The sequence below is a fragment of the Lampris incognitus genome, chromosome 5 (genome assembly GCF_029633865.1).
Source record: "Lampris incognitus isolate fLamInc1 chromosome 5, fLamInc1.hap2, whole genome shotgun sequence".
NCBI lineage: Eukaryota > Metazoa > Chordata > Actinopteri > Lampriformes > Lampridae > Lampris > Lampris incognitus.
This window is the reverse complement of record NC_079215.1, coordinates 55,406,875-55,434,034: the sequence shown is the minus strand read 5'-3', so window position 1 is coordinate 55,434,034 and position 27,160 is coordinate 55,406,875. Positions and strand designations below refer to the sequence as shown.

At 43.2% G+C, this 27,160-nt stretch overlaps 1 protein-coding gene across 1 annotated transcript in view; it reads left to right on the top strand.

Moving 5' to 3' along the window:
* Positions 1–22,373, top strand: part of LOC130112602 (protein AF-17-like) — a 71,888-nt gene extending 49,515 nt beyond the window's left edge. Inside the window, exons 14-20 of the mRNA XM_056280042.1 lie at positions 9,314–9,462; positions 13,434–13,634; positions 15,079–15,155; positions 15,880–16,250; positions 16,574–16,667; positions 19,129–19,332; positions 19,445–22,373. Of these exons, the coding sequence (XP_056136017.1) occupies positions 9,314–9,462; positions 13,434–13,634; positions 15,079–15,155; positions 15,880–16,250; positions 16,574–16,667; positions 19,129–19,332; positions 19,445–19,480 (1,132 nt within the window). The 3' untranslated portion in view covers positions 19,481–22,373. The remainder of the gene's footprint in view (positions 1–9,313; positions 9,463–13,433; positions 13,635–15,078; positions 15,156–15,879; positions 16,251–16,573; positions 16,668–19,128; positions 19,333–19,444) is intronic.
* Positions 22,374–27,160: the final 4,787 nt, after the last annotated feature.

The window sequence follows — 27,160 nt, the reverse complement described above, 5'->3', positions numbered from 1 at the left end:
ATCCAAACTAATACATATATCCAAACTAAACAAAAAAAATCCCTGTCCAAGGGAACGAACGCCAGCCAGGATGACTGACGGTCTGCATGGTTTAGCAGTTAGCTTAACCCGCCCAACTTCCGCCTCCTGTCAGACCGCCCCTCAGCCGATCCAACGCCAGCTCCCCCAGCCAGACACCCTCGACACACCTCTCCACACGACGACACCAAAAACACTACAATCAACGCCAGGCAAGGCCACTGCCAGACTGCCCTTGGGGTTATCAGAACTGCCGGTCTGCATGGGCTAGCAGTTAGCTTAGCCTGCCCTGCTTCCGCGCCCTGACAGACCGTCCTCGGTGTTACCTCTTCGGGCACAGCTCCGGGCAGGGCCGTGGTCCCTGGGCCCACAGGATGCAGCAGACCAAGTTCTCCCAGCTGATCCAGCGCCAGCTCTCCCAGCCATCAGACGAAGACAAAACTTAGACGCAGATGTGGACAAAGACACTGCATGGACGATACTGGGTGAGGCCGCCGCAAACGTGAATTCGCGCCACCATCTTCCCACACCGGAAGCGGACATTGGAATGTAATGCAAATAAACACAACATTGGCATATTATTATTATTATTATTATTATTATTATGTTCTTTCGATTACTATTTTTATTCATTTCAGGAACCTTAATGTACATAAAAATAAAAGTCTATAACCTGTGACACAAACATGGATGATGTTTCAGAGCTCCCTCTAAATTTCCTCAAAGTATGCTTTCAGAGGAGCTCATGTCCTTTTCAGGGGAGCTGAGCTTCCCTTAGCTACCCCGTAATCTCAACCCAGACCAGCACACACTGTCCACTATGTCACCCAGCCTTACAGCCATGCCGGTGTAGGCTACAGCCCCCCCATCAACAAGATAAAGTCTGTACAGAGAATAACGGAATAAATCCATTATGAAAGCCTTTAATGTGGAGCGTTACATTTAAATCACAATTGTAAACATGCAACAAAATGTCTTTTTGACACTTTCTTTTGGTATGTCTGAGACAATTGCTAATCCATGCAAATCCAAACCATGTATGATTTTGTAATTGCTGCTGTTGGTGGTTTTTGTTAGATAGGACTTTCCTGGCAGAGTCATGTAGTTTACATCCTCAGACTAGCAGCCAAATGCGTGGCAGTAAGGCAAATAGCGGTGAGTTTGAAGAGGAAGCAAAGTTGTTGTGGTTAACTATTAGATATGGCAGGCAAATCTTGCACAACTGATTTACCAACTGGTACAACAACATGAGTAGTCAAAGGCCAGGTTATTTGTTTGGCAATGAGAAAGGTGCTGACACAAAGCACTGGCAACTCAGTTTTATCTTGAATGGATCTCGTGGATTTGGAGCGCTCAGAAACTGCTGCAATTACCACACACTCACATGCTTTGTATATGCAATGCTGGAAGATGTATGTTTTGTAAATAGAGGTGTCATGTAATTCCAAGTGGGATAGGCCAAATATCTGGCATGACACAGAAAAAAAAACATCACCAGAAGAGTGGGGTAATTGGCCGGATATAGTTGGGAGAACAAGAGGGAAAAAAAAACAAAAAAAAACACATTGAACTTGATTTTTGCTAATTAGAGTTGAAACCACCATCGTTGATGATTTGATTTGACTCAGATAAAATGTATGAATATGTGTCTCATTGGTAATGTGATACCAAAGAGTGTGTGGCACCACACCTCTCGCTGCACAGCGATGCCAGCTGTGACTGCTGCTTGAAACATGGCTGTATTATATCAATCTTTGCCATCGGCGATACTGTCTGGTAAGAGGAAGACTATGGTGTGAAGAAGATTGATAATAGTAATAATAGTAATGGATTACATTTATAGCGTGCTTTATCTTGACACCCAAAGTGCTTCACATTAAAGGGGGTAACTCACTTCAACCACCAACAATGTGTAGCACCCACCTGGGTGATGCACGGCAGCCATTTTGCACCAGAACACTCACCACACATCAGCTTGAGGTGGAGAGCGAGGAATCATTGAGCTAATTACGGGGAGATGATTAGGTGGCAAGATGGAGAGAGCCAGGTTGGGGATTTTACCAGGACACCGGGGGACCCCCTACTCTTTTCGATAAGTGCCATTGTAATAATCGGGTGAAATAGGTTCACACTGAAATCGATTAGTTAGGACTGAATCAGTTTTCCATTGTTCGTGCCTGGGGAGATGTGGTTAGAGGGCGCGCTGGGGGCTCTCGTCATTAATACAGTTGATGAAGCGCTAGCAGCTCTCTTGTAATAATTTCTTCCCCTGTTCCAGGTAAGGATGAAAAGTATATATGATTTCAGTTCATTATCGGTGTATAAATGTTATGGACCACCACGGATTCATTAGCTTACCTCAAATAAGGATGTTTAGTTTGGAACGGAGTCGAGTACATGCAGGGCTGGCTCGCTAATGTAGGCTCGCTAGCATAGGGGTTAGCTAGCTGGCATGGCCGCGAGCCAAGGCGGGTTGAGTGTGTGACCAGTGCGAAGCGGCGGTGATTGTTTGTTCGCTTTGGTATATTCTCTGAAGACGGTGTGTAGTTATTACTATGTCGAGGTGTGTTTTGTCGAGCACAGTGTTTGGAAGTGTATATTACTGGTGCCGAGTGCATGATGTGTGCGTGACGTGAGCACGTGATCGTGGCTGCTGCTGGCGCAGAATACATGGTGTGTGCATGAGGTTGGCGCGTGATCGAGACATGCACAGTGTGCGCCTTCACTCCCGCCGCGTGTGTGCGCGCGTGTAAATGTATGCTTGTGTGCGTGTCTGAATTTATGTGTTATATTTGCAGGTGCAGTAACTAAATAGTATTGTTTTAGGTTGGGATTTGTATTTTGTGTCATTAATACGATTAATACAGCTGATGAAGAGCCAGCAGCTGTCTTGTATTCATTTCTTCCCCTGTTCCAGGAGTATTGCACCATGGGATCTTTAATGACCACAGTGAGTTAGGACCTTGGTTTTAACGTCTCATCTGAAGGACAGGAATAATAATGGATCTGTTTGATCTGGGTGTGCTGGCACATCTAAATCAAACATCCATTATTAATGTTATTATCTGCAGCTGTGTTTATCCTGCTATGCTAACATCACACAGTACCAAGACCAGCGTACTATGTTTTAATCTTTATATATTTGTTGACCTGTAGATGTCAGCTAACCCACAAAAATGATCTAGGATTTAGTTACTCATTAACAACTGCAAAGTGGTACATCTTTGCATTTTGTGTTATAATACCTGGCTTGTCTGGCTTTGGCTACACCAGCATGTCTTTCAACCTCAAGAATTTGTGTGCGTGAGGGTAGTGTTTGGTATGCAGATGTGCAGGGGACTGACGTATAAGATGCTCAAATGGGCCTTTTAGGTTGTGACCCAGGACTAACACAGCAGGGTTCATGCCATTGGTCTCATGTACTGCTGTGTTGATAGCCAATCAGAATTCAGGCAGCCACCGGTCCCAGTCTTGATGATGGTTCCCACAAAAGAGGCAATCATGGTCTCAAGTGTCCCGCTCTGTCAGATTGGTCTGGGGATGGTATGCTGTGGTGAGCTTTTGGGTCACACCCCAGGATTCACACAGGCTGTTCATTACTTGGCTTGTGAATTGGGGGCCCCAATCAGACATCAGGTAGCTGCCCCCCCCCCCAGCATGTGAAAATGTCATTTTTAAGAAAGTGATAGACCTTTGGCATCTTTGCATCCTTCAGAGCAAAAACCTCCACCCATTTATTAAAATAGTCCATGACCACCATCAGAACTGAATTCTGGGCTTTGCTGAACAGGAAAGGCCCCATGAAGTCCACCCCTATCATCTTACCTGGTGCTTTGAACTCTGTTGTATAGAGATGACCAGCTGGCTTGTCATTAGAGCTTTTGTACTCCTGACAAGTATAGGGCAAGCATGGACATGACTCCAAACATCCTTGTGGACTGTTGGCCACCATGCCACCTCCAGGATTTTCAGGAGCGTCTTCATCCTCCCCAAATGGCCTCTAAACGGGATGTTGTAGAAGTAAGCCAGAAACTCAGGCACCAGCAAAGCAGAAATAATTAACTGGTACTTGAATCCACCATTCTTCAAAAGGTACACCCCAGTATAACACTCCTTGCTGTTGTTGATAGTGAATCTAGCCAGGTGTGGGCTGACTGCTGGTTTGATGAAGCTCTTGGCATAAGGTGTCAGTCTGCTAAGGCTTTTCAATGTCCTGAAGGGAACTGGGTAGATCAGACCAATATGAGCTTGCGATGGCCACACACACACTGCCCTCTTTTGGTGGAGGTCCATGGGACAGAGCGTTGGGACGACATTACAGAAACCTTTTTCCCTTCCAGTGATAGACTTGGAATGAGAGTGTTTTGGGACCGTTGAATGCCCAGGCGAGAGCATTGTGGTCTGTGAACACATCAAACATCTGTTTCCCCTTCTAGATAATGACACCACTTTGCCACCGCACACACATGCACGTTAAGCATTCCTTTTCTGTGGTGGAATACCTTGGTTCAGCACCATGGAGAGCTCTTGAAGCAAAGGCGATGACTCTTTCAACAGCCCCCAGGGCCACATCGCTAGTCACCGTGAACCAGAAAGCTAATGTGTGGCATCGGCTGAGCCAGCACTGGTGGTGACTTCAACAAGCCCTTAAGGATTTCATAGGCAGCCTGACACTGTGCAAACCACATCCAAGATACCCATTTTTTCTTGAGTGGTGCCATAATGTCTGCCAGCCTAGGGATGAATTTGTGGTGCCAGCCCACCAGCCCCAGGAACCTCTGGAGACTTTTTAGATCTGTGGGTTTTGGATAGGCTGTGATGGCGTTGACTTTTGCTGGGTCTACTTCCTCCGCTTTACCTGAGACTACATGTCCAGGTCAGTTGAGTCTGGAAAAGATGGAATTTTTTTACCCTGAGGGTTAGATGGACCTGGTAGAGTTTTTGGAACACTGTCTCAAGGTCATGCAGATGTCGCTCTTGAGTCCTGGAGAAAACAATGATTTCATCTCTGTAGACGAAGCAGATTATGCTCTTTAAATTCCCCAGAACACTTTCCATCAATTGCAAGACGGTGACGTTGAAGGTGACTCTGTAGGCCGAATGGCATGACCTTGAATTGGAATAGGCCTTTATGAGTTATCATGTTGGTCTTCTGTTTGCTCTCCTCATCCATGGGCACCCGCCAGTACCCACTCTGAAGATCCAGAGAGCTAAAGTACTGGGCCCCTTGCATGGACTCCCAAGATTTCATGCACCAGCGGCATCGGATAAGCATTGTCAAGTTATTTAGGGGAATTTGCTTCAGCTCCTGCCCAAACTTGAAAAAGGCCTTGGCCAACCAGAGGGAATGTACGGCACAACTCAAACAGCAATCTTCTTTAGTCTTGTTTTATTGAATTATTTCAACTGTCAAACTTTTTGATGATTGCGTTGTTAGGTTGAAACCTTTACAAAACAAGGGGGGGGCAATGCTGCCATTATTGCTAATTCCATTCCACAAGTACAGTAAATGAAAGGCATTTTATCCTTTTACTTAATCGTTCTTTTAAGGGCATGAACCAAATGAATCTCACTCATATTCTACATCTTTTACCAAATTAAATCGATACATAACCATACACATGCACTTAATTGCACAGAACATGGATAACCTCAAGCTAACTGTGAATTACACATGACATAAAGTACACAGCGAGGCAATATGAGTGATTACCTAACCATTTTAAGATTAGCCTAATACCAGAATGCTAACCAGCAGTGAATTCTAAAGACAATGAAGGATTGACTCACCCACCAGTGGCATCCCTGTAGACGGGCAGTAAGATGAAGCTCTCCGCGCTCCAGTTTTGGTTTAATTGTGACTAGTTGGCTCTCAATTAGCACGCATCTGCAGCTCACGGCACACTCTCCCTCTCTCCCGTCGTGAGCTCCTTTTATCGTTCTTCTTCTTCATCATGAATGCTTTTTTTCTTCTTCTTGGTCTATGCACGACAACCGCCAAACTCAACTTCTTCCGTGTCAAAATGAAAAGCCGCCGTTAATTTAGGGTCTGGCAGCAAAAGCATTGTAGTGTGTTTTAGCATTGAGACCCCTAAAGTCCACGCAGAAGTGGAGAGATCTTTGCTTTTTCGGGACCAAAACCACTGGGGAGGCCCCCAAGCAGAACAGGATGGCTCTATGACACCATTGCTGAACATTTTTTTAAGTTGTTTCTCAATGAGGATGTAGGAATTGCAGGAAAGTAGAAGACAATTTCTCTCATTGACTACACAAATGTGTGTCTTTTATTTTCTTTATACAAAACCAACAACCCAAGCATGGCTTCCCTCACTGCCAGTGTCCACCAGTGGTTCTTAGGTTCAAGTTCTTAGGTTGCCACCTTGACAGGCACCGATGACCTTATGACCACAGCTCCTATCTGCCACATCTGCATGTACCCCAAGCCTCCCTTGGGATACACAAGAACTTCTTCCAGAAGTGGGAGTTGAAGACCTCACTGACAGGGGCCTCCGCCAGACATTCTCAGTTCACCCTCACTGCACATTTGGGTTTGCCAGGTCTGTCCAGCAGCCTTCCCCACCATCTGATCCAACTCACCACCAGGTGGTGATCAGTTTACAGCTCTGCTCTGCTCTTCACCTAAGTGTCCAGAACATATGGCTGCAGATCTGATGATACGACCACAAAGTCTATCATCAATCTTCGGCCTAAGGTGTTCTGGTACCAAGTACACTTATGAACTACCTTATTTTCAAACATGGTGTTTGTTATGGCCAATCCATGACTCACACAAGAAGTTCAATAACAAGGCACCGCTCAGGTTCCAGTCGGGGAGGGTGTTCCTCCCAATCACACCCCTCCAGGTTTCTCCGTCATTGCCCACGTGAGCATTGAAGTCCCCCAGCAGAACTATAGAGTCCCCAGGTGGAACCCTATCCAGGACACCACCCAGAGACTCCCAAGAAGGCTGGATACTCCAAACTGCTATTCGGTGCATAAGCACACACAACAGAGCCTTCCCCGCAGTGACTCGCAGTCATATAGAGGCAACCCTCTCATTCCCCAGGGAAAACTCCAACATCGTGGCGCACAATCGGGGACTTGTGAGTATCCCCACACCCACCCGACACCTGTCACCTTGTCCAACTTCGGAAAAGTAAAGAGTCCAGCGCCTCTCCAGAAATTTGGTACCAGAGCCCATGCTGTGTGTGGAGGTGAGCCCAACTATATATAGTTGGTACCGCTCCACCTCCCGCAACAGCTCAGGCTCCTTCCGTGCCAAAGAGGTGACATTCCACGTCCCAAGGACCAGTCTGCAAGGCCGAAAGTCAGCACTCCCCAGTCCCCGCCTTTGCCTGCCACCCGACCTGCATTGCACCCTACCCCATTGGGGTAGGGTGCAATGGTGGCTCCATGCTGCTTTTTCGGGCTAGGCCCGACCGGGCCCCATGGGCCAAGGGCCGGCCACCAGACGCTTGCCGGCGAGCTCCCTTCCCAGGTGTGGCTCCAGAAAGAGGCCCCGGTTGCCGTTTTTGAGGTGAGATGCTTTAGCTCTGCTATTGTAACTTCATTGGGGTTTCTTGGGAATCGCTCTTAGTCTGGCCCCTCTTCTGGGACCAATTTGCCTTGGGAGACCCTACTAGGAGCTATTGCCTCCAACAACACAGCTCCCAGGATCACTGGGACACCCAAACCCCTCCACCACGTTAAGATGGTGATTCTCGGAGGGGGGCTGTTGAGTCACGTTTTCTAGTGCTCTCTCCATTATCTTACATGTTTTCTTGAGAAAAAAGTTTTTTTTTTTGGCTTAAAGTTACATTATGGTGATACACACAGCAATGCGGGGTGCTAACGAACTTATTAGTCTATTCTCCATTGTATAAATGACTTGTCATTTTGATTTAGACCGTATTGTTCATGTGTTTTTGGCTAATGTAATTAGCCTCGTGCTAGCTTCAACGGGGCTGTGTACACGCTGGTCTCGTGGGTTAATAGGCAGCATGCAATGGTTGGATTTTAATGGCGTCTCCACGTAGGTGATGCGATGTTTTGTAGAGTTTTTCACGTGAGTTTTGTATTATTGTTTTGTTGTATGGAGAGATGCAGAGGACAAGCTATGTGACTTATGCCTGTGTTTTTGCTTTTGTTTTTCTTGTGAAGTTATGCTGGTTTGAAGTATATATTTTAGCCTGTGATATGGGTAAAATAATTTAATGATTTTTACTGTGATAAATGTGTTTTATACCGTTTTAATTGCACTTTATTTTATTTTACTATAGTTTGGATACTGTTTTATACTGTGCATTCATTATATTTTATACTGTTTTATGTTTATTATATATGTTTGTTCTTTTATGTCTTTATACTGTGGTCAGTATGCATAATAAGCAATATGCTACATCTTGCATGACATACTGTGAGGTAAAGCTCGTGTGCTCGCAGCTGTGTGGAGAGATGCGGAGGACAAGATATGTGACTGATGCCCTTGTTTTTTCCTTTTTCCTGTGAAGAAAAATAAACCCACATACGTATCTCCAACTCTGCTGTGTGCGTCTCACTCAACTACACAATGCAGAGACAGAAAGTGTGTGTGCCTGTGGTTGGTGGAGCAGAAGGCGGAGTGCTGGCCCACCGGTTACTGTTTTTGTTTTGTGGTTTGTCGTTCTTGGAGGGAGACGTCGTCGCACCCCTTAGTGTCCTCTCTATGCAGTTACGAATGGTTTAATAAACCCAAAGAATTCGAGAGCTCAACTCTTGTCTCCCACTCATAATTGACACATTACGATATGAATCACATTAAACTGCGTCCGGCTTGGACGAGCAAAAGGGGAAGTAAACACTGGGAGGTCGACACTTGAACCCAAACAAATAAAGCAAAATGCAAAGTTACAAATTATTCCTAGAGCCCAACGTCCAAACAGTCCCACAGTTCATAAAGATAACTAAACAGTCTCACACGATTAAAGCTCCCAAAAGAAAGCAAAATCCGGGCATCCGGGTAGCATGGCGGTCTATTCCGTTGCCTACCAACATGGGGATCGCCGGTTCGAATCCCCGTGTCGTCTCTACAGACCGGATGTGGGTTTGCGTCCTGGTTGCTGCACTAGCGCCTCCTCTAGTCGGTCTTTTTTTTTTTGTGTTTTTTAATTTTTTAAGGTTCATAAAACTTACCAGTTACAGCCACAACTAAAAGGTTTTGTTTCTGCTGGGAATGGAAGTTGTTGTTTGTTTGTTTTTTTACCCCAGCTATATCACTCTGAAAACTGACCACTTTCCTTTTCCTCGCTGTTCATAGGTCTCCAATGAGCTCTCTTCCCCTGCTGTTCGACCAGAGGGACACCGTTGGTGCTGGAGTTCGAGCCCGTCCAGAAAATGTCCCTCCAGCCAGCTCCCACATTGAGCTCCTGCTCGAGAAACATGGCAATGGAGAGATGGGGGTCAATAGTGAGTGGACCAAATTACTTCCTGTCTGTGACAATCAGAATCAGAATACTTTATTCATCCCTGAGGGGAAATTGGGTTCTATTACAGGCGCTCACGCTCTAATAACTAAAAACTGATAAGATACAAGATAAGAAAACAGAAACAAATAGAAATAAAAGATCAATAAGAAATAGAAATAATAACAAAATATATCAACAAGCATGGTACACATTACACCCTATCTATACTGCACTACCGCAGCACAAACAAAACCCGACAGGGCCAATCCAATGACCATTAACTCAGAGTGTCTGACGGTCTGAGTCTGAGGGAGGAGTTGTAAAGTTTGATGGCCACAGGCAGGAATGACCCCCTGTGGCGCTCTGTGGTGCTTTTGGGCAGAATGAGTCTATTACTAGAAGTACTCCTGTGCCCAACCAGCATGTCATGGAGTGGGTGGGAGACATTGTCCATGATGGCACGTAATTTCAACAGCGTCCTCTTCTCAGAAACCACCACCAGAGAACACAGTTCCACCCCCACAACGTCACCGGCCTTGCGGATCAGTTTATTGAGCCTGTTTGCATCCGCTACCCTCAACCTGCTGCCCCAACACACAACAGCAAACAGGAGAGCACTGGCCACCACAGACTCATACCACATCCTGAGCATTGTCTGGCAGATGTTGAAGGACCTCAACCTCCCCAAAAAGTAGAGACAGCTCTGTCCCTTCTTGTAGAGGGCATCAGTGTTCTTAGTCCAGTCCAGTTCATTGTCTATATACACCCCCAGGTACTTGTAGTATTCCACAGTGTCCACACTGACCCCCTAGATGGAGAAAGGGGTCACTGGTGTCATGTCCCTCTTCAGATCAACAACCAGCTCCTTTGTCTTTGTCACGTTGAGCTTCACATTGTTCTGCTCACACCACGTGACAAAGTTTCCCACCACAGCCCTGTACTCAGCCTCCTCGCCCTTACTGATGCATCCGACTATAGCAGAGTCATCAGAGAACTTCTGAAGACGGCAGGACTCTGTGTGGTAGTTGAAGTCTTTTTCACCCTCTACACCACAGACTTTAAATTAAAACTAGCACTCCCACATAAATGAGGCACATGCAACACATGTTCCTCATTTACGTGGGAGTGCTAGTTTTAATTGTTACAACACAATAATTACTTTTGATGTGGTTCACTATAGTGACATTCGGATGAGGAGAAACTCTAAAGAAAAAACTTTTCAGGTAAAAAATGGGAGAAACTTTTCTAAAATAAAATGGGGAAAAAGAAGAGAGCAGGTCATTGTGCTTGCTGTTTAAAGCTGAAATTTGTGATTTTTCTCCCTTAATAACACACTATTTTGTCCATCTGGATCATGGAGGCAGGTTTAATGATTTTAACTGGCATCCTTGCCATGGTTGAGGACACTCCAGTCATTTTATAACTCTACTGAATTTTTTGGTGGGGTTGCAGTAGTAGTAGTAGCACCAATTGGTGCAGTGGCAAACATGTCAAAGACAGCTCCAACAGGAAAAAAGATAGAAACGTGATGCCAATGGGGTGATGCTTCTTTAGACAGACGATCAATATCACTGTAGTTCTTTGGTACACCATGTAGTGCAACCTGGACACATCGTCAGTGTCTCCAGGTTGCTGCGGTCAACGGATGTTTTGGGTCTTAACATCAGACACCATCGCCCGAGCAACCCAGCCGGGTGTGATCAAGCACCAACTTGTGTCCAGGTAGCACATTATGCCACACGTCATCCCTCTCCACCCAGAGCCAACAGGAAGCCTTTTCAGCAGCTTCCAATAGGTTCCTCATGGCTCTTCTTCTTTGCAGCCCACAAATCTCCAAGAGTCGAACAATGTATACAGTATATTGATGAAGTTTGTAATCCATTAGACTGCTTGCGTTAGCTTTGGTCCGAGAGTGCCATTTTTACAAGGATGCGGACTATTTACTGGTGAGCTGACAGCACATGAGCCACAATAGGTGCCACAGCTTGTTTGTCGTTCGAGTAAATCGGTATCAAAAGGTGTGTTTTACTCTGCCTCCTCCATCCAACTATATTGCAATATTGTTTTGTTGTAATAATGATGGTTTCTCCGGCACAATCATTTCATTTCATTATTATTTATTCTGCTCATGGTAATGCACAGCTCCAGAGAGAAACAAGCGATTCATGATCAAACACAACTCAATTTACACATCCATGATTGAAAAGGAGCAGGGAGAAGAAAATCTTATTTTGCCTGCCCCTTACTCACCAATAAATAAACAACAGACTAGATGGTCTGTCAGTCGGTTATTCAACAACTAATACTTACAGCAACATGAGAAATGAAAAAGAATCAAAAAGCCATACACAATAATTCACCATCAACTGAAAACCCATTACCTGACAACTCCATATTGTCTAATTATTCTTTCCTCATACATTTTCTTGAACTGAAAGATGTTTATACAACCCTTTAGATTGTTCTCTAACGAATTCCACAGTTTGACGCCACATAATGAAATACACATCAGCTTTAAAGTAGTACATGCATACTGATGTTTAAAATTAAATTTCCTTCTGTGGTCCTCGTGCTCTGAACTAAAAACAAATAATTTTTGTAAATCTTCTGGTAATACTCTGCTTTTTGCCCTGTGCATAACTAACAATGTCTGTAACTCAACTAAATCTTTAAGTTTCATTAATCCTGACTTAATAAACAGTCCGTTGGTGTGTTCTCTTGGATCCACTTTATGAATAACTCTTACTGCTCTTTTCTGTAATATAACCAATGGCTTTATGTTGCTCATGTACATGTTGCCCCACACTTCCACACAGTAACTAAAATATGGCAAAATAAGTGAACAGTACAAAATTTGCATTACCTTGTAATCAAACAGTTACTTTGCTTTGTTCAAAACAGAAATATTCTTAGACACCTTTGTTTGAGATTTCCATGTCAGTTTGTCATCCATTATTACACCCAAAAATCTAAACTCAGATACTCTTTCAATATTAACTCCATCTATAGACAGTAAAATGTTTTCATTCTTTTTCTGTTTGGCAAAAACCATAAATGTAATTTTGTTCAAATTTAATGATAACTTAAATTCATCAAACCATCTTTTCAGTTTGACCATTTCACTTACAAAGCTTTCTGCTAAACTTTTTAAATCATCTCCTGAACTAAAAAAAAATAGTGCCATCTGCAAACAAAACAAACTGCAATATCTTTGACACTTCACATATGTCATTGACATATAAAATTAAAAGTTTTGGCCCCAACACCGAGCCTTGTGGGACTCCACATTCAATCTTCATGCACTCAGATGTATTGCCAGCAAACTGTACAAATTGTTTTCTGTTATCTAAATTACTGCTTAACAAATTTAAAACTACTCCTCTCACACCATATGTATGTAATTTAGAAATTAATGTTATGATCTATTGTGTCAAATGCTTTTTTAAATCTATTGTGTATTTCTTACATTCTACTGCTGTTGTAATCGCTTCCATTGTTTTCATTAATGCTAAAGATGTAGATCATCAAGATGAAGATGTAGATCATGACATCATCATTATGTTTCAAATGGACAAAATAACAAGAAAAGACACAGATGGCTGTTTTAGAACAAAAAAAAAGTTTGACATACCATTAGTGTGTATAGCAGTAGTGAATTATGGTATATTTGAAGTGATATATTAAGTAGAAAAGCATACACTAGAATTAGGGTCTGCTCATGCAATTAAAATTGTCTGTTAAAACCGATCATCACGTTTTGAACAGAATTTTTGTCCTCCATCATCTCCCTGTGTGATTAACTTATGACCTCTTTACAGAATTAAAAAAAAAAAAGTTTTTTTAACAAGCGAATGAGCAGAACTTTTTTTAGTTTTGAAAGGCACCATCTTCTTCATCAAACTTCATCCCCAACCTGTCCCATGTGCTGAATTTGTACATTTATCTGCACACATCTCTTTCTCTCTTACCTAGTTGTGGAGATGCTCCAGTCCCTCCACTGCCTGCAGCAGGAGAACCAGCGCCTCCAGGACCAGATCCTCAGCCTGACGGCCAAGAAGGAACGCCTGCAGCTGCTCAACATGGAGCTGGCCGTTCCCTTCCCTCCACAGGCCCACGGAGTCCCAGGGTCCATGCACACGTCCACCCAGATCAGCTTCCTCTCCTCGGCGCAAGGTTAGATCATAGTATTCTTCCTCAGTCTAGTAAGGCTGTTATCTTAATGTTACAGTTCTGTATCTTTCATCATTTGTTGCATCTCAACTCCAGATCTACCTTGATAACAATAATCTCTGAATAATTCCAGTCTGGCTTTCACCCTAAACATAGCACAGAAACAGCCCAGGTTAAGATCACTAATGACCTCCTTCATGCAGCTGACTGCAGCCGATTCTCTATCCTCATCCTCCTTGACCTCACTGCAGCATTTGATACTATATCCTATCAGCTCTTCATGGATCATCTGGTTAGCATTGGAGTTTGGGGCATTGTGTATCAGTGGCTTGCTTCCTACCTTACAGATGGGACACAGTTTATACAAATTCAGAAATACCAGTCAGAAAGTTTGATAGTTACTCATGGAGTTCCACAGGGTTCAGTGTTCGGGGCTCCTCCTTTTTATTATTTACCTCCTCCCTCTTGGCAATATCTTCTGGCGCTATGGTATCCATTTCCACCACTATGCTGATGATACACAGCTTTGTGTCCACTAAGCCCACTTCCACTCTCCCGTCTGGTACCCTCACTGCTTGTCTCCATGATATACAGATATGAATGACTAACAATTATCTGAAATTCAACAGTAGTAAAACTGAGCTACTTCTCATTGGCACTGGCTTCCTGTATCACAGCGGATTAATTTTTACATTTTAATATTAAAATTCAAAGCTCTTCATAATCTTATCTCACAGTCTGCTTATCTCACAGACCTCCTTCAGACTTACACTCCATCTCGTTCCCTGCGGTCTTCATCAGCAGGTCCATTGGCACTACCAACCATCAACCTCAGCACAAAGGGTGCCAGGGCTTTCTCCTATGCTGCACCCAAACTCTGGAACTCCATTCCTCATCACATCCGCTTACTGGACTCCATTATAGAATTCAAAACTGTTCTTAAAATCCACCTTTTTAAACTAGTTTACTCACTTTAACTGCATCAAATTAATCTTTTTTAACTCCTGCTGATATATGCTCAATTGCTTATTGTGTGTTTAATTGTGTGCTTTGGTTGCACTAAAGTTTTTTTTATTGCTTTGTTTTATTGTATTTGATGTAAGGTGACCTTGATTGTCATGAACGGTGCCTTTAAATAGAATGTTTATTATTATCATTATTATATCATTAACCTGGTCCCACAGCTACTTTTGGGAAGTGCTACTTCCCAATCCCATAATCCCACAGCTATCGCTGAAAAAAAGTCCTACACTAAGCCATAAATCCTGTCTCACTCCAACTTTTCAACTGTTTGTCTCTACCTTTCCTTCCTTTATCCACAACACCCCAGACAAAATTATGTTAGCACTTTGACCACAGAAATGCTGATTGTTATGTTTTTCTTATACTGTCAATTTTTTTTAGATTTCACCTTGAGTCCCTGTGTTTGTGCCTCTGTTGTCCTTAGACCATTTAAGCACCAATAAGAGCCCCTTGTCCAAAAGCTGCTTCCTGAATGACACCTCCTTCATTACCTCCTCTGAGGTGAGAACCCAGAGATCCTTCCTGGTCCCGCACATTAACATTAATGTACCATCCTGACCTGGATTCAACAGTATTAGCACAAAATTCATAATGTTAGCTTACATTTTCATGTGCTAGCTGATAGGGGAATTTGCCATGTAGGAAAACACAAATCAGCTCCAGAATTTCCAAAGGTACTGAATACATACTAAATCCAACAGTTGATCTATAACTGGGTTTACATCCAGCTGTCAAGTGAATTTTAAACAAATGAATATGAGATTGAGATGTGTTTCCATCTGCTGGCCTTAAGCAATTTAAGGCCCACAAACTTTGGTAAAATGATGAGTCTTTAAAGAACTGCTGAATATTTAGAAAGTGATTATTCTTCCTTTGTGTCACTTGTGGTTTATATTTCACTCCTACATGGAGACAAAAACAAAAGTGCACCTAGCAATAGCTTCATGCACTAGGTAATTGTCACACAAGCACGTCACCTGATATTTCTGGGGCGTTGTGGTGAACCAAAACTGCTGACAGTCTTGACTGATGCATTTCACAATTTCCAAAGTCACTTTACTAAGAAACTATTTTAATGATATTTAAGACCTTTTATTGATATTTACCATTTTCATCCAGTGTTACTCATTTGACATATGAAAATTTAGATAAAAATAAGTGGGTAGAAAAACCCAGCTGATACAAAAAAAAACAAAAAACGACCATGCACCTCTTCTCTCTCTAGGAGCTCCATTCTGGTAGTCCGTCCCGCAGTAGCTCCTCTCTATCCTTCCAGAGTACCCCGCCTCCTCAGCAGAGCCCCGCATCCTTCAGCCAGCCCCTGCTGAACGGACTGGGCCGTGGTCTAACTGACGGGCTGGGGACCATCAGTCAGACTGGCAGCACCACCCTGCCCATGGTGGGTGGGCTCATGACCTCCCTCGCAGGAAGTCCACAGCTGAGCATGAACGGCGTGTTGGGCAGTCTAAATGGCGTGATCCAGTCTCCAGGGCAGAACGCCCCCCAGCCCTCGCTACCTGCTCTTCGCCCCCAGCCCCCACCTCTCAACCCCCAGGCACTGGCACAGGGTCTTCAGCTACCTAAGAGTGTGAGCCCGTACGTAGCCCACATGTCACGATAAGTTATGGCATGGATGTTGTGTCGTGTGTCAGTGTTATCTTTGATGGTTGGTTTTGTTGTCCCCCTGGCACGAGACAAAGCTTTACTTCTTTTGGCAGCAGCTGTTTATGATGACAATTTATCACGGTTAATTATTGTTTTGTATGATTCTGCTGGCATTATGTCTGCCAGCTGACTGCTTGTGTGCGAGTCCTTAATTGGTTGATGTTTGTGTTTGGTCTGATGTGACCATGTGCTGCTGGTCATTGTCTGGCCTGGCTAGAGCTGTGGTTTAATCTGAGTCAATGGTTTTCTTGCAGGTCGTCTCTCCTGACAGAGCAACAGAAGCAACTCCTCCTACAGCAACAACAGCAACAGTTCCAGCAGTTCCTCACGTCACAGAACTTCACCCCTGTAAAGAACACACAGCCACACTGTTAGCTTAACCGTGCCACTGTTACCTTAACCATGCCACTGTTAGCTTAACCATGCCCCCATTAGCTTAACCATGCCAGTGTTAGCTTAACCGTGCCGCCGTTAGCTTAACAGTGCCACTGTTAGCTTAACCATGCCACCGTTAGCTTAACCGTGCCACTGTTACCTTAACCATGCCACTGTTAGCTTAACCGGCAGGCACACCATGAGCTGTAAGATTCTGTCTGGGTGTTTTCATTTTTAATTTGGTCAATTGTCAAAGACTGTGAGCAGAGCAGGTGTGATTTTTCAAGATGGAGTGTGGCTATTGGTCGTCACACTCAATAATTAATAATGCATAAATATAAATAATGCATGCTCAGTAATTCAGGTAAGGAAATCACAGAAAGTTGAATCAGTTCATCTGGACACAACGTTTATTGGGAGAAACGTTTCATCACTCATCTAAGTGACCTCTTGAGTCTCAACTGACTGCAGGTATCCCCACCCTTATAAACAATACAGTGGCATAATGACTGAAACCAACAATCGGTTTCATATGCACATTACCCTGATCATTAACTAGAGTTACTATGGCCATGAGTACTGTTCACAGAGGATTGGTGAATGTTTGCAGTCACAGCATTGTAAGATGGTGACAGATGTACTCTTAGTACCCCCGCCCCCTCGGTTCAGGGATGGTCGTTCCCTCTTAGCATAGATGGCCTCTTTGACTCCCCATTCAAACCAGCGTTCCTCCCTATCAAGGATGTGCACAGCCTCATGCTTGAAGGAGTGTCCACTGGCCTGTAGATAGTGTAGACTGTGGGAGTCCTGGCCTGACGTGTAGCTCTTCTGTGTTGTGTCATCCTCTTGGCCAGTGTCTGTTTAGTTTCTCCAATGTAAAAGTCACGGCAATCCTCACGGCACTTAACAGCATACACCAGGGGTGTCAAACTCCAGGCCTCGAGTGCCACAGTGTCTGCAGGTATTTGTTGCAACCATGCACTACACCAACTGATTAAACTAGTTCCTTTCCCTCCTTGATCCAGGAGGTGAGCCAATTAGTTAAATCAGGTGGTGTAGTGCACGGTTGCAACAAATACCTGCAGACACTGTGGCCCTCGAGGCCTGGAGTTTGACACCCCTGACGTACACTATATTGCTCTGTTTGTGCCAGGGGACCCGATCCTTGGGGTGGACCAATTTCTGGCATAACGTGTTTTGGGGTTTGAAAGCAACTGAGATGCGGTGTTTGGAAAATAGGCATCTCGACTGTATCATGCTAATCTGTTACTGGCCAGAACACGTAAAATAATGTGCCAATGGAGCACATCCTCTCTAACCAATCAACAACCAGAATACAATATTGACATTGCGGTGGTGCAGTGATAACTTCCAAATTTCATCTTCAGTTCTCTACCATTGTATTGCACATGAGTGAAAGTCCAACCCATAAAGCCATAGATGGATTCATACACTAGCATATCAGAAAAGAAATTATAATTTGTAAATTGCGAACTACCCCATGATCTTCTCTTATGCACCTGTCAATCTACAGGTGTGCAAAAGTTTTGCTCTTTAAACACATCACTAAAAGAATCACATTTTATGTAGGCCTTTTCAACAGAGTCCAAATTTCCTTTGTTCAGTTTTATGTTTCCCTTTTTTGTTAGTTGAGATAAGTAGCCAACTACTGTAAAATAACATGCCGTGGGTCGGTCTCCTGTCCTCCCTTCTGAGTCCCTTTTGAGTCACCGGCCATCACTGTTATCAACGTTTCCATTGCTGATGCTGTCTGGGAGGACAAAGGCTGTGGTGTGGAGAACCCCTCTGCTGATCCGGGGAGGGCTGCAGACTACCACATGCCTCCTCCGATACATGTGGATTCACCAGCCTCTTCTTTTCACCTGACAATGTGGAGTTTCACCGGGGGGATGTAGCTCGTGGGAGGATCACGCTATTCCCCCCCCCCCCCCGAACAGGCGCCCTGACCGAGCAGAGGAAGCGCTAGTGCAGCGACCGGGTCACATACTCACATCCGGCTTCCCACCCGCAGACACGGCCAATTGTGCCTGTAGGGACGCCCGACCGAGCCGGGGGTAACATGGAAATTCGAACCGTCGATCCCCGTGTTGGTAGGCAACAGAATAGACCGCTACGCTACCCAGACGCCTAGAAAAATCTTTTTAGCCACCGTATTTAACCAGATTTTTGTTTAAGTTTGAGAGGTACTGTCAATGACCTGCTAAAAGTCACACATTCCATTTAGAGACTGTTTAGCTTCCCCTCATAGTTAATACTGAATTATATGTGATATATAATGCCCTCCGTTGGCAGTGGCTGTCAGCGTCCCCAAGCAAATATCATAGAAAATGCCCCTTGGAAAGTCCTTTAAAATGATTTCTTCAGAAGAGTGGGAACTCTGTTAAGCCCTTGTATTCTTTCCCTCTCCCAACAGGAGCAGCAGGTGGTGGTGTACCAGATGCTGCAGCAGCAGAGACTACAGCGCCTCACTCTGACAGGAGCACTCGCCTCAAACCCAGCATCGCCCATGATCGCCCAGTCACCCAACCTGCTGTCCTCGGCAACGGCCTCACCCCTGCAGGGAGGCCAGGGAAACAGTCTGTTTGGCCTGCAGGAAACTGCTCTTCACAAGCCTGGGGTGAGTAAACAGTGGGTTATTACGAGCTTTATTGCAGACGGTTGACAAGTCTGGATAATCCCCACCACTTTGATAAATGAAACAAAAACTTTTTTTTTCATTTTCTTTTCAGGCTGCGGGGGAGAAGAGCGGAGACAAGAATGTCTAACTTCTCTTCCCAAAGCAGTCGCACCTTAAATCAGGATACTAGAACATCATCAGAGGTCATTGAAACTGAGCTGCATCAACAAAAACCGAGGTCAACTTTAATATTCATGAAAGACTTCTGAAATGTATTTCACTCTTTGTCATCTCTATCGTACACCCCCCTCTTATGAATGTATAGTGGGACAGACTCAAATATTTAACAATTTTTTTGTGTGTTTTTAAATTCTTATATCTGAGGTTCTTCTCATAGGTATTTTACATAGGCAGCTTTCAGAGAGTCCTGACACAGTGGTCTCTTATTAAATTGCACTAATTTGTTAACTCGATCAAAGTCGCTGCTTCTGCCAGCGGGTTGCGGCGTTCTTCTTGTCCTGAAGATGTTGTTTGGGGTTCGGGATTAAGTCCAAGCATGTTAGTTTTCGCTCTGGTTATATAAGCTCAGATTGTCTCTGTTTTGGCGACACTGACTATTATCGATATCCACCCATGGCTGAAACCCCCTGTTTCCATCCAGTTTGTTCTGCTTGGATCACTGACATCTGCCACCGTTTTGAAGCCTCAACTGTCTTCCTTGATATTATGTCTTCCTCTTTTTTTTTTTTAACCCGACACAAGTTGAATCCAGATCTTTTGTTTTATGTTATACCCTCAATCTCGTATCCTGTTGACGTCAAAATGTTCAACGTGTTGGTTTTTATCCCATTCTAAGATTTATACGGTCTTCACGTAAGATTGTTTTATGTCTTCTCTTTTCTTTATTGGGATGTTTAGTGGCTATTTTGCGCTAATTCACTGCTACTTTAGCCTTCACTGGATACATGTGGCTACCTAATAGCTCAATAACGAAAAAGGATGCCAAACACAACTAATTAACTCCTTTTAAATACCAGAATGGTACAAAACCCACGGGACTAAAACACAATTTTCAACCATGTAAGACTGGCTTAACTTGAAAGTTAAGTACCAGGTAAGGTTTCGTTGAGCCCCCCCCCCCCGTCCCCCACCCCCACCCCGAGAATTTATAGAGACTTTTATATCCTACCAGTTGCTACCGAGATTAAGCAGACGAAACCAAACATTTGGAAATTGTAATTAAGAAAATAATTGTATTTCCTAAATCCAGTTTGCACTTTGCATGTTTTTTAGTTAACAGCAAATTAGGCATCAACGTAGTACCATCAAAAGGAAGTTTGGTACTTAACGGGCCACAAGGGACTCACAAGTTATGGATTTATATGAATATTTTGCACTCTGTACTGAAATGTTAGGGTTTTTTTATGTTACTTTATAGATATTTCTTTCGTATCCAGCAACTTCTTGTTGTTTTAGCAATACTGTATAGTTAATGCCTTAATTATGCTAGATAGAAGGAAAAAATCAAGAGTCTAAAGGCTTTTTCTTTTTTCTTCTTACTTTGATAGTGTTTTGTATATGGGGTACATTGGGGAGGAAAACACCCCTCCTGATCCATTTATACTTTTGATAGGTAACAATGATCATTTGACTTACCAGTTGAACCACGAATAAGCGTAGTGATGATTAAAGTGTCATATCATTTTGTATTGTACTTATGTTGTAAGATACAATATTGTTTTGTGGTTTGTGCTTTAGACAACGACTTGATCATTGGACAGTAAAGCCTAAAGCGTGGTGTTACTGGAGGTATTCTGAGCATCTGAAGTTCTCAAGGCATATGGACATAATTATTATAAGTAATGTTAAAGTACTGCCGTGGCAGTGTATAGTTATTAGCGTGGCTGTGATCAGCCCCTGGTGGAATGTCGGTGTATGTACTTGACATCTTCAAGTTGGCCTAGTCTATGTGTGGCTATGTTTAAAGCCCAAGATCAGAACAAAAACTGACTCATCGGCAAAGATGAGCAACTTTCCTTTCAGTCCACTTTACAATGTGGTGCTTCTGTCCAGCTCATTCACTCGCAAAAGACCACTCGCAGATCTGTCTCTGACTCTGAAGGCCAGGAAACGTTAGGCTGTGGATTTCACAAACACCTTTACGTTTCTGCTCGCAACCCCAAACGCGTTTCGCCATACGTGTGGTATCTCAGCATCTTATCGTTCTGTTTGTGCTAAATTGTAGGTGTCAGTGAAGCTTCTTTAAGCGACTTATTTGGTTGGTGTAAAATATGGCAGCGGTGACTGAGAGGAATCTGTGTTACCTTCACAACACAACACGTGAACCTACATGGCGACGTGACATCTCTAGTTGGAGGTCTTAACCTTAAGTCCTTACAAACTGTTTCACAGCTTAGGAGAAATGTGGGCACGGATATGCCCGAGAGATTTACTGAAAGAGTGCTGCATAGGATTTTTGAATGGGTTACTTTCTCATGTTGCACTGGGGCATTTGTTGTTTTGTTTTGTTTTGGTTTTTTTGCCCAATTGTTGTTTTCGTTTTTATTTGTTCTTTTGCTTTTTTTGTTATTTCTTATTTTTTTAAGTACAAGTTGTATGATTCTGTATGTTTGTGTAAAGATACATTCATTGTTTTAAGCTTTGACATTTGGGTAACCAAGATAATCCACTTTATGAATGTTGTACTGTGTAACTTTTATATATATATTAGCACCTGGCGCTGAATGATGTTTGAAGGAGAAAATTTTCCCTAATGGAATATGAATTGCATGAAATGCAGTGGAGTGTGTCAAATCTATTGCTAAATACCAAGTAGCAACTATGCATACATCTTAAATGCATTGTTCCCGGAAAAAAAAAGAGCACTGAATTTTGAAAAGGACAAGCACGTTGACAATGTATAGTGTATTTGTTTGAGAGAATTGATCAGAAATAATTTGACAATATTCAGATTAAATGCCCTGTTGGCTAAAGTATTTTGATATTTTTGTGTGTAAAATTAAATGGACGGATCAAGACAACTGAGCTTTTTCGTCAATAAATGTATTTTACTGAGTTTTACATTTTCTTGTGGGGATTTGAATGACTGACGCTTAATGTCAGTACCCAGTTCTTGGCCAGCCAGAAACTTAATTTTATTTTATCTTATTTTATATTATTTTTGTGATAACTGGCTTAGAAAAGAGGAGAATTTGTGCATTGAGTTTCAAGATTGATTCGTTAATGTTCTGTTTTCAAAATTGCTGTGCCAATCAATTCTGTGCTTAATTGCTTAATTGCTTATAGCAGAACCTGGGAGTATAGTAAAGCTGCAGACCTGAGCAAGTTCCCTGGGACACAGACTGTGAATTTGAGTCGGGGCTACAAGTGTCGGGCGGAGCTACGTGTAGCCCCACCCCCTCCTTCTTGGAAGATGAGGTGGGGCTACATGGTAGGGTTATGGTTACGGTGAGGGCTGGGGTCAGGCTACATATGTTGGGCGGAGCTACGTGTGTAGCCCCACCCCCTCCTTCTTCTTGGAAGATGAGGTGGGGCTACATGTTAGGGTTACAGTTATGGTGAGGGCTGGGGTTGGGCGACATGTGTAGCTTTACCTCAACCAGCAATCTGTACCCAGAGGCTTCTTGCCTCCAAATGTTCCAAATCAGTGCTGTGATGACAGCAGTATAGGTGAGTGTATGATCTGCCAAAATTGCACATAAATGAACATTAAAAATGCCAAAGAGTGTGATAGCTGTAATGGAAGTGAATATGTTAGTTGTATCACTTACTGGAAGAATTTTCTTAATTCAGTCAACGTTTTTCACTTAACTTGCTCATTGACAAGGGATTGTTTTACGCTGTTTATGTTCATCTTAGTCAACAAGAGCCCAGCAAACTAGTAGTGTTGCTGGGCTTATTTCACAAAGTATCATTTGAAATTAAGATTTAGCTGTGAAAAACTTATGTCCTGATGATACTGATTTGAATATATAAAGTAAAATAAATGTTAAGGAATATGATTCAGGGGTGTAGCAGATTCATGCTATAGACAGGATTTGATACATCATTTTGTTTTAATGAAGATATGCCTGTCAGAAGGTGGTGTTGTGACCTTTGCAATGACAAAGGTATTGGTGGTTAGGTGATTATCTTTAGGTTTGTTGACTATGCAATGTACTATGATCTATATGTATTTGTTAAAGTTTGCTTTCAAAACCCATAACAGGACGACACTGTCATCCTCACAAAAAACATCTTCAGAGACAACTGCATGGACAAGGTATTAACACTTTCATATGATTTTTGCTGGGTTTCAAAAAAGTGTATACTGGAATTTATATGTCACATGGGAGGTTTAAATTGCATTTAAATTCATCTAAACATTTTCAGTTAACGACACTTTCTTTCCATAGTTCATGAGCAGTGTTGAGCTTCCTTTGAACAGGTTCAGTGTGCAGTCTACAAAATCTACAAAACATGTATGAACCCTGAAAGCCTTTTGCACCTCCTCCAGTAGTGCGTGTGAGTGTGTACGCGCGCACATGAAAAGTTTACTGTTAGATATTAGCACTTAAATCAACGTAAATGCTAATGAAAGAAACATGATGAATAATATAAGTGAAGCTGTAAGAAAACAAAAAGAAGCTAGAGAATTGGTTTGTCTTAGGTCAACAGGAAGAGAGTTCCATAGCATGGGAGCTCTAGCAAAAAAGGCCCGGTCAGCCTTTGTAACAGACCGAGACCTGGGAATAACCAGCAGGGCTCCATCTGCAGATCTTAATGGTCGAGGGGCACATACCAGGTCAATAAATCAGAAATGTATGTAGGATCAAGACCATTTAAAGCCTTAAAAGTGAGAAATAAAATTTTAAAATCAATTGGAAATATAACAGGGAGCCAGTGTAGGGAGGCAAGCACAGGAGTGATATGGTCATATCTCTTTGTCCCAGTAATGAGCCAAGCAGCGGCGTTATGTACCAACTGCAGATGGTGGAGGGAGCCCTTGATGATACCAGAATAAAGTGCATTACAATAGTCGAGCTTAGAATAGATAAAAGCATGTACAACTTTTTGAAGATCAGCAATTGATAAAAATGACCTGATTTTGGAGATTAGTTTGAGCTGTAGGAAGCACAACTGAACATGTTTGATTTGATTATCAAAACCGAGGTTAGCATCGAATATTACTCTAAGCTTCATAGCGGCCCGCTTAAGACTACCCAACAGACATCCAAGATTAGTAACAAAAGGGCTGATGGAATTTTCAGGACCGAACAGAATGACCTCAGACTTATCATTAAATTTGAGAAAATGTTTGAACATCCAGGATTTAATGTCAGAGAGGCAAGTTGTGAGATTTGCTAGGGTATTAGGAACTGTTGGTTTTAGTGGCACATATAACTGTTGTCAGCAAAATTGTAGAGCACATTGTGATTTTGAATGACCTGGCAAAGGGGCAGTATGTATATAGAAAAGAGAAGGGGACCAAGAACTGAGCCTTGAGGGACACCAAAACTCAACTGAGCCATCGAGGAGGTAGAGTTGCCCAGAACAACAGAAAAAGTTCTGTTGGTGAGGTAAGAGCGTAATAAACTAAGAGCAAAGCCCTTGATTCCAACCCAAGTCTAAGCGATGTCAGAGGATGTTGTGATTGACTGTGTCAAAGGCAGCACTTAAGTCTAAAAGAACTAAAATCAAGCAGTCACCTCTGTCTGCAGTCAGCGGTAGGTCATTAGCGACCTTAACTAGAGCTATCTAGGTACAAGTGCTCTAAAACCAGACTGGAAACTATTAAAAACAGTATTAGTGTTCATAAAAGAAATCAATTGAGAAGAAATTGCGCTCTACATAACCTTAGATAGAAAAGACAATTTGGAGATTGGTCTCTAATTACTTAGGGACAGGGGATCTAAATTAGGTTTCTTCAGCAATGGGCGAACAATGGCATGCTAAAAACTCTCTGGAAAAGAACCAGAGGCCAGAGAATTATTAAGAATTTGCAGAATAATGGGGCTGATAGTTGAAAACACCTCCTTGTGCAGCTTAGTGGGAATGATGTCTAAGATGCAGGAGGGGGAGTTCATATTGGAGACTGTCCTCTCTAACACTGAAATTGTAATTGGTTGAAACTGGGTAAAAGAGGCCGAATTAACATTGGAATTGAATGAATGCAAGAGCCTGGCTGGATTTAGGACCTGATATTCTCCACCTTATTTACAAAATGAGTGAGAAATTTTTCAGACAACTCAACATCAGGTTCAAAAAGAAGTGTAGGGACCATTAATAACAGAATCAATTAACCTAAAAAGAACTTTAGGGTAATAGTATTCACCTTTGATGGTGCCTTGTGGAGTCTAGTACTATCAATTACGTGCCCCGAGTACTCGACAGAGAGTTGGAAAAACTCACACTTGTCTTTCCAGACTCTCAGGCCATATTTCTCTAGTCTTTGGAGCGTAGCATCCAGGTTCCTTAAGTGCCACTGCTCATCAGGTCCTGTGATAGTGATAAGTGATAAGTGTTTACTACGAACACATATTCATCATCACTGCTAGATGAACCTGGCTTGTTACTTTCACTGGGTGTAGTGCTGGTCACATGGTGTACTCTCTGACATGCATTCTGTTGTTTACTGTTGTCTTTACATTGCTTTGTGTCCTTACCTCTGAGTTTTGAGTGGCACTGTCTTGCAAAGTGGTTTTGTTTATGCACATGCTCTGCATAGCTTGCCTTTAGCTGGGCAGTCCTCTTCAAGTGGGTATTTGCCTCCACAATTCCTACACTGGTTGTTTGGTTTACTCTCATTGGGTGTACATTTCCAGCTGATGGCTTGTTTTGAGCCTTCTGATGCACCGCATTCATTGTAGCAGCTGTACCCTGTTCTACGCCTGCAGCCTGCATTTCAGACAGTTATAGAGTTCTCCCGTGGTCCAGAATTCCATTTAGTGTTATGTCGGGCTCTCTCAGCGCCTTCCTGCGAAGCCTGGATGATGTGCAGCTCTGTATTAGTTGTTCTTTAATTTCAAAATCTATGTTTGTAAACTCACAGTTCTTTGCTAGCATGCGTAGCCTGGTGTAGTAGCTAGCTAGGTCTAAGTGTTCAGGCTGTTGAGGAACCTCACAGCCTGAGGAATGAAATTGTTGCATAGTCTGGTGGAGGCAGCATGGATGCTCCGGTACCTCCTGCCAGAGGGTAGGAGCGTGAAGCAGATGTGGGAAGGGTGGGTGGGGTCCTTCACGATGCTAAGAGTCTTCCAGGTGCGCTGTGCATCATAGATGGCCTGGATGATGGGAGAGCAGTTCCTATGATCTTTCAAGCTGTCTTTACTATCCGCTGTAGGGAGGCCTTGCAGTTCCCATGCCAGACAGTGATACAACTGGTCAGAATGCTCTCTATGGTGCCTCTGTAGAATGTGATGAGGATGGGTGGGGGGAGACTCGCCTTCTTCAGACGCCGCAGGAAGCTAAGGCGCTGCTGGGCCTTCTTGGACAGCACAGTGACATGTGAGGGACCAGCAGAGGTACTCTGTGATGTGCACTTCCAGGAACTTAACACTGCTGACTCTTGCCATGTCCTTGATGGTCTCCATTGATGGCCAGAAGGTATGGTGGGTGCTGGTCTTTCTAAAGTTAATAATAACCGCCTTAGTTTTTCCTATATTTGGGTAGAGGTTGTTGTTTTTGCAGCTCGCTGCCAGTTGATCCACCTCCACTCTGTATGATGATTCATCGTTGTTGCTGATGAGACCTACCACTGTAGTATCATCAGCAAACTTTATAACGAGGTTGGAGGTGGATGATGCTTTGCAGTCATGGGTCAGCAGGG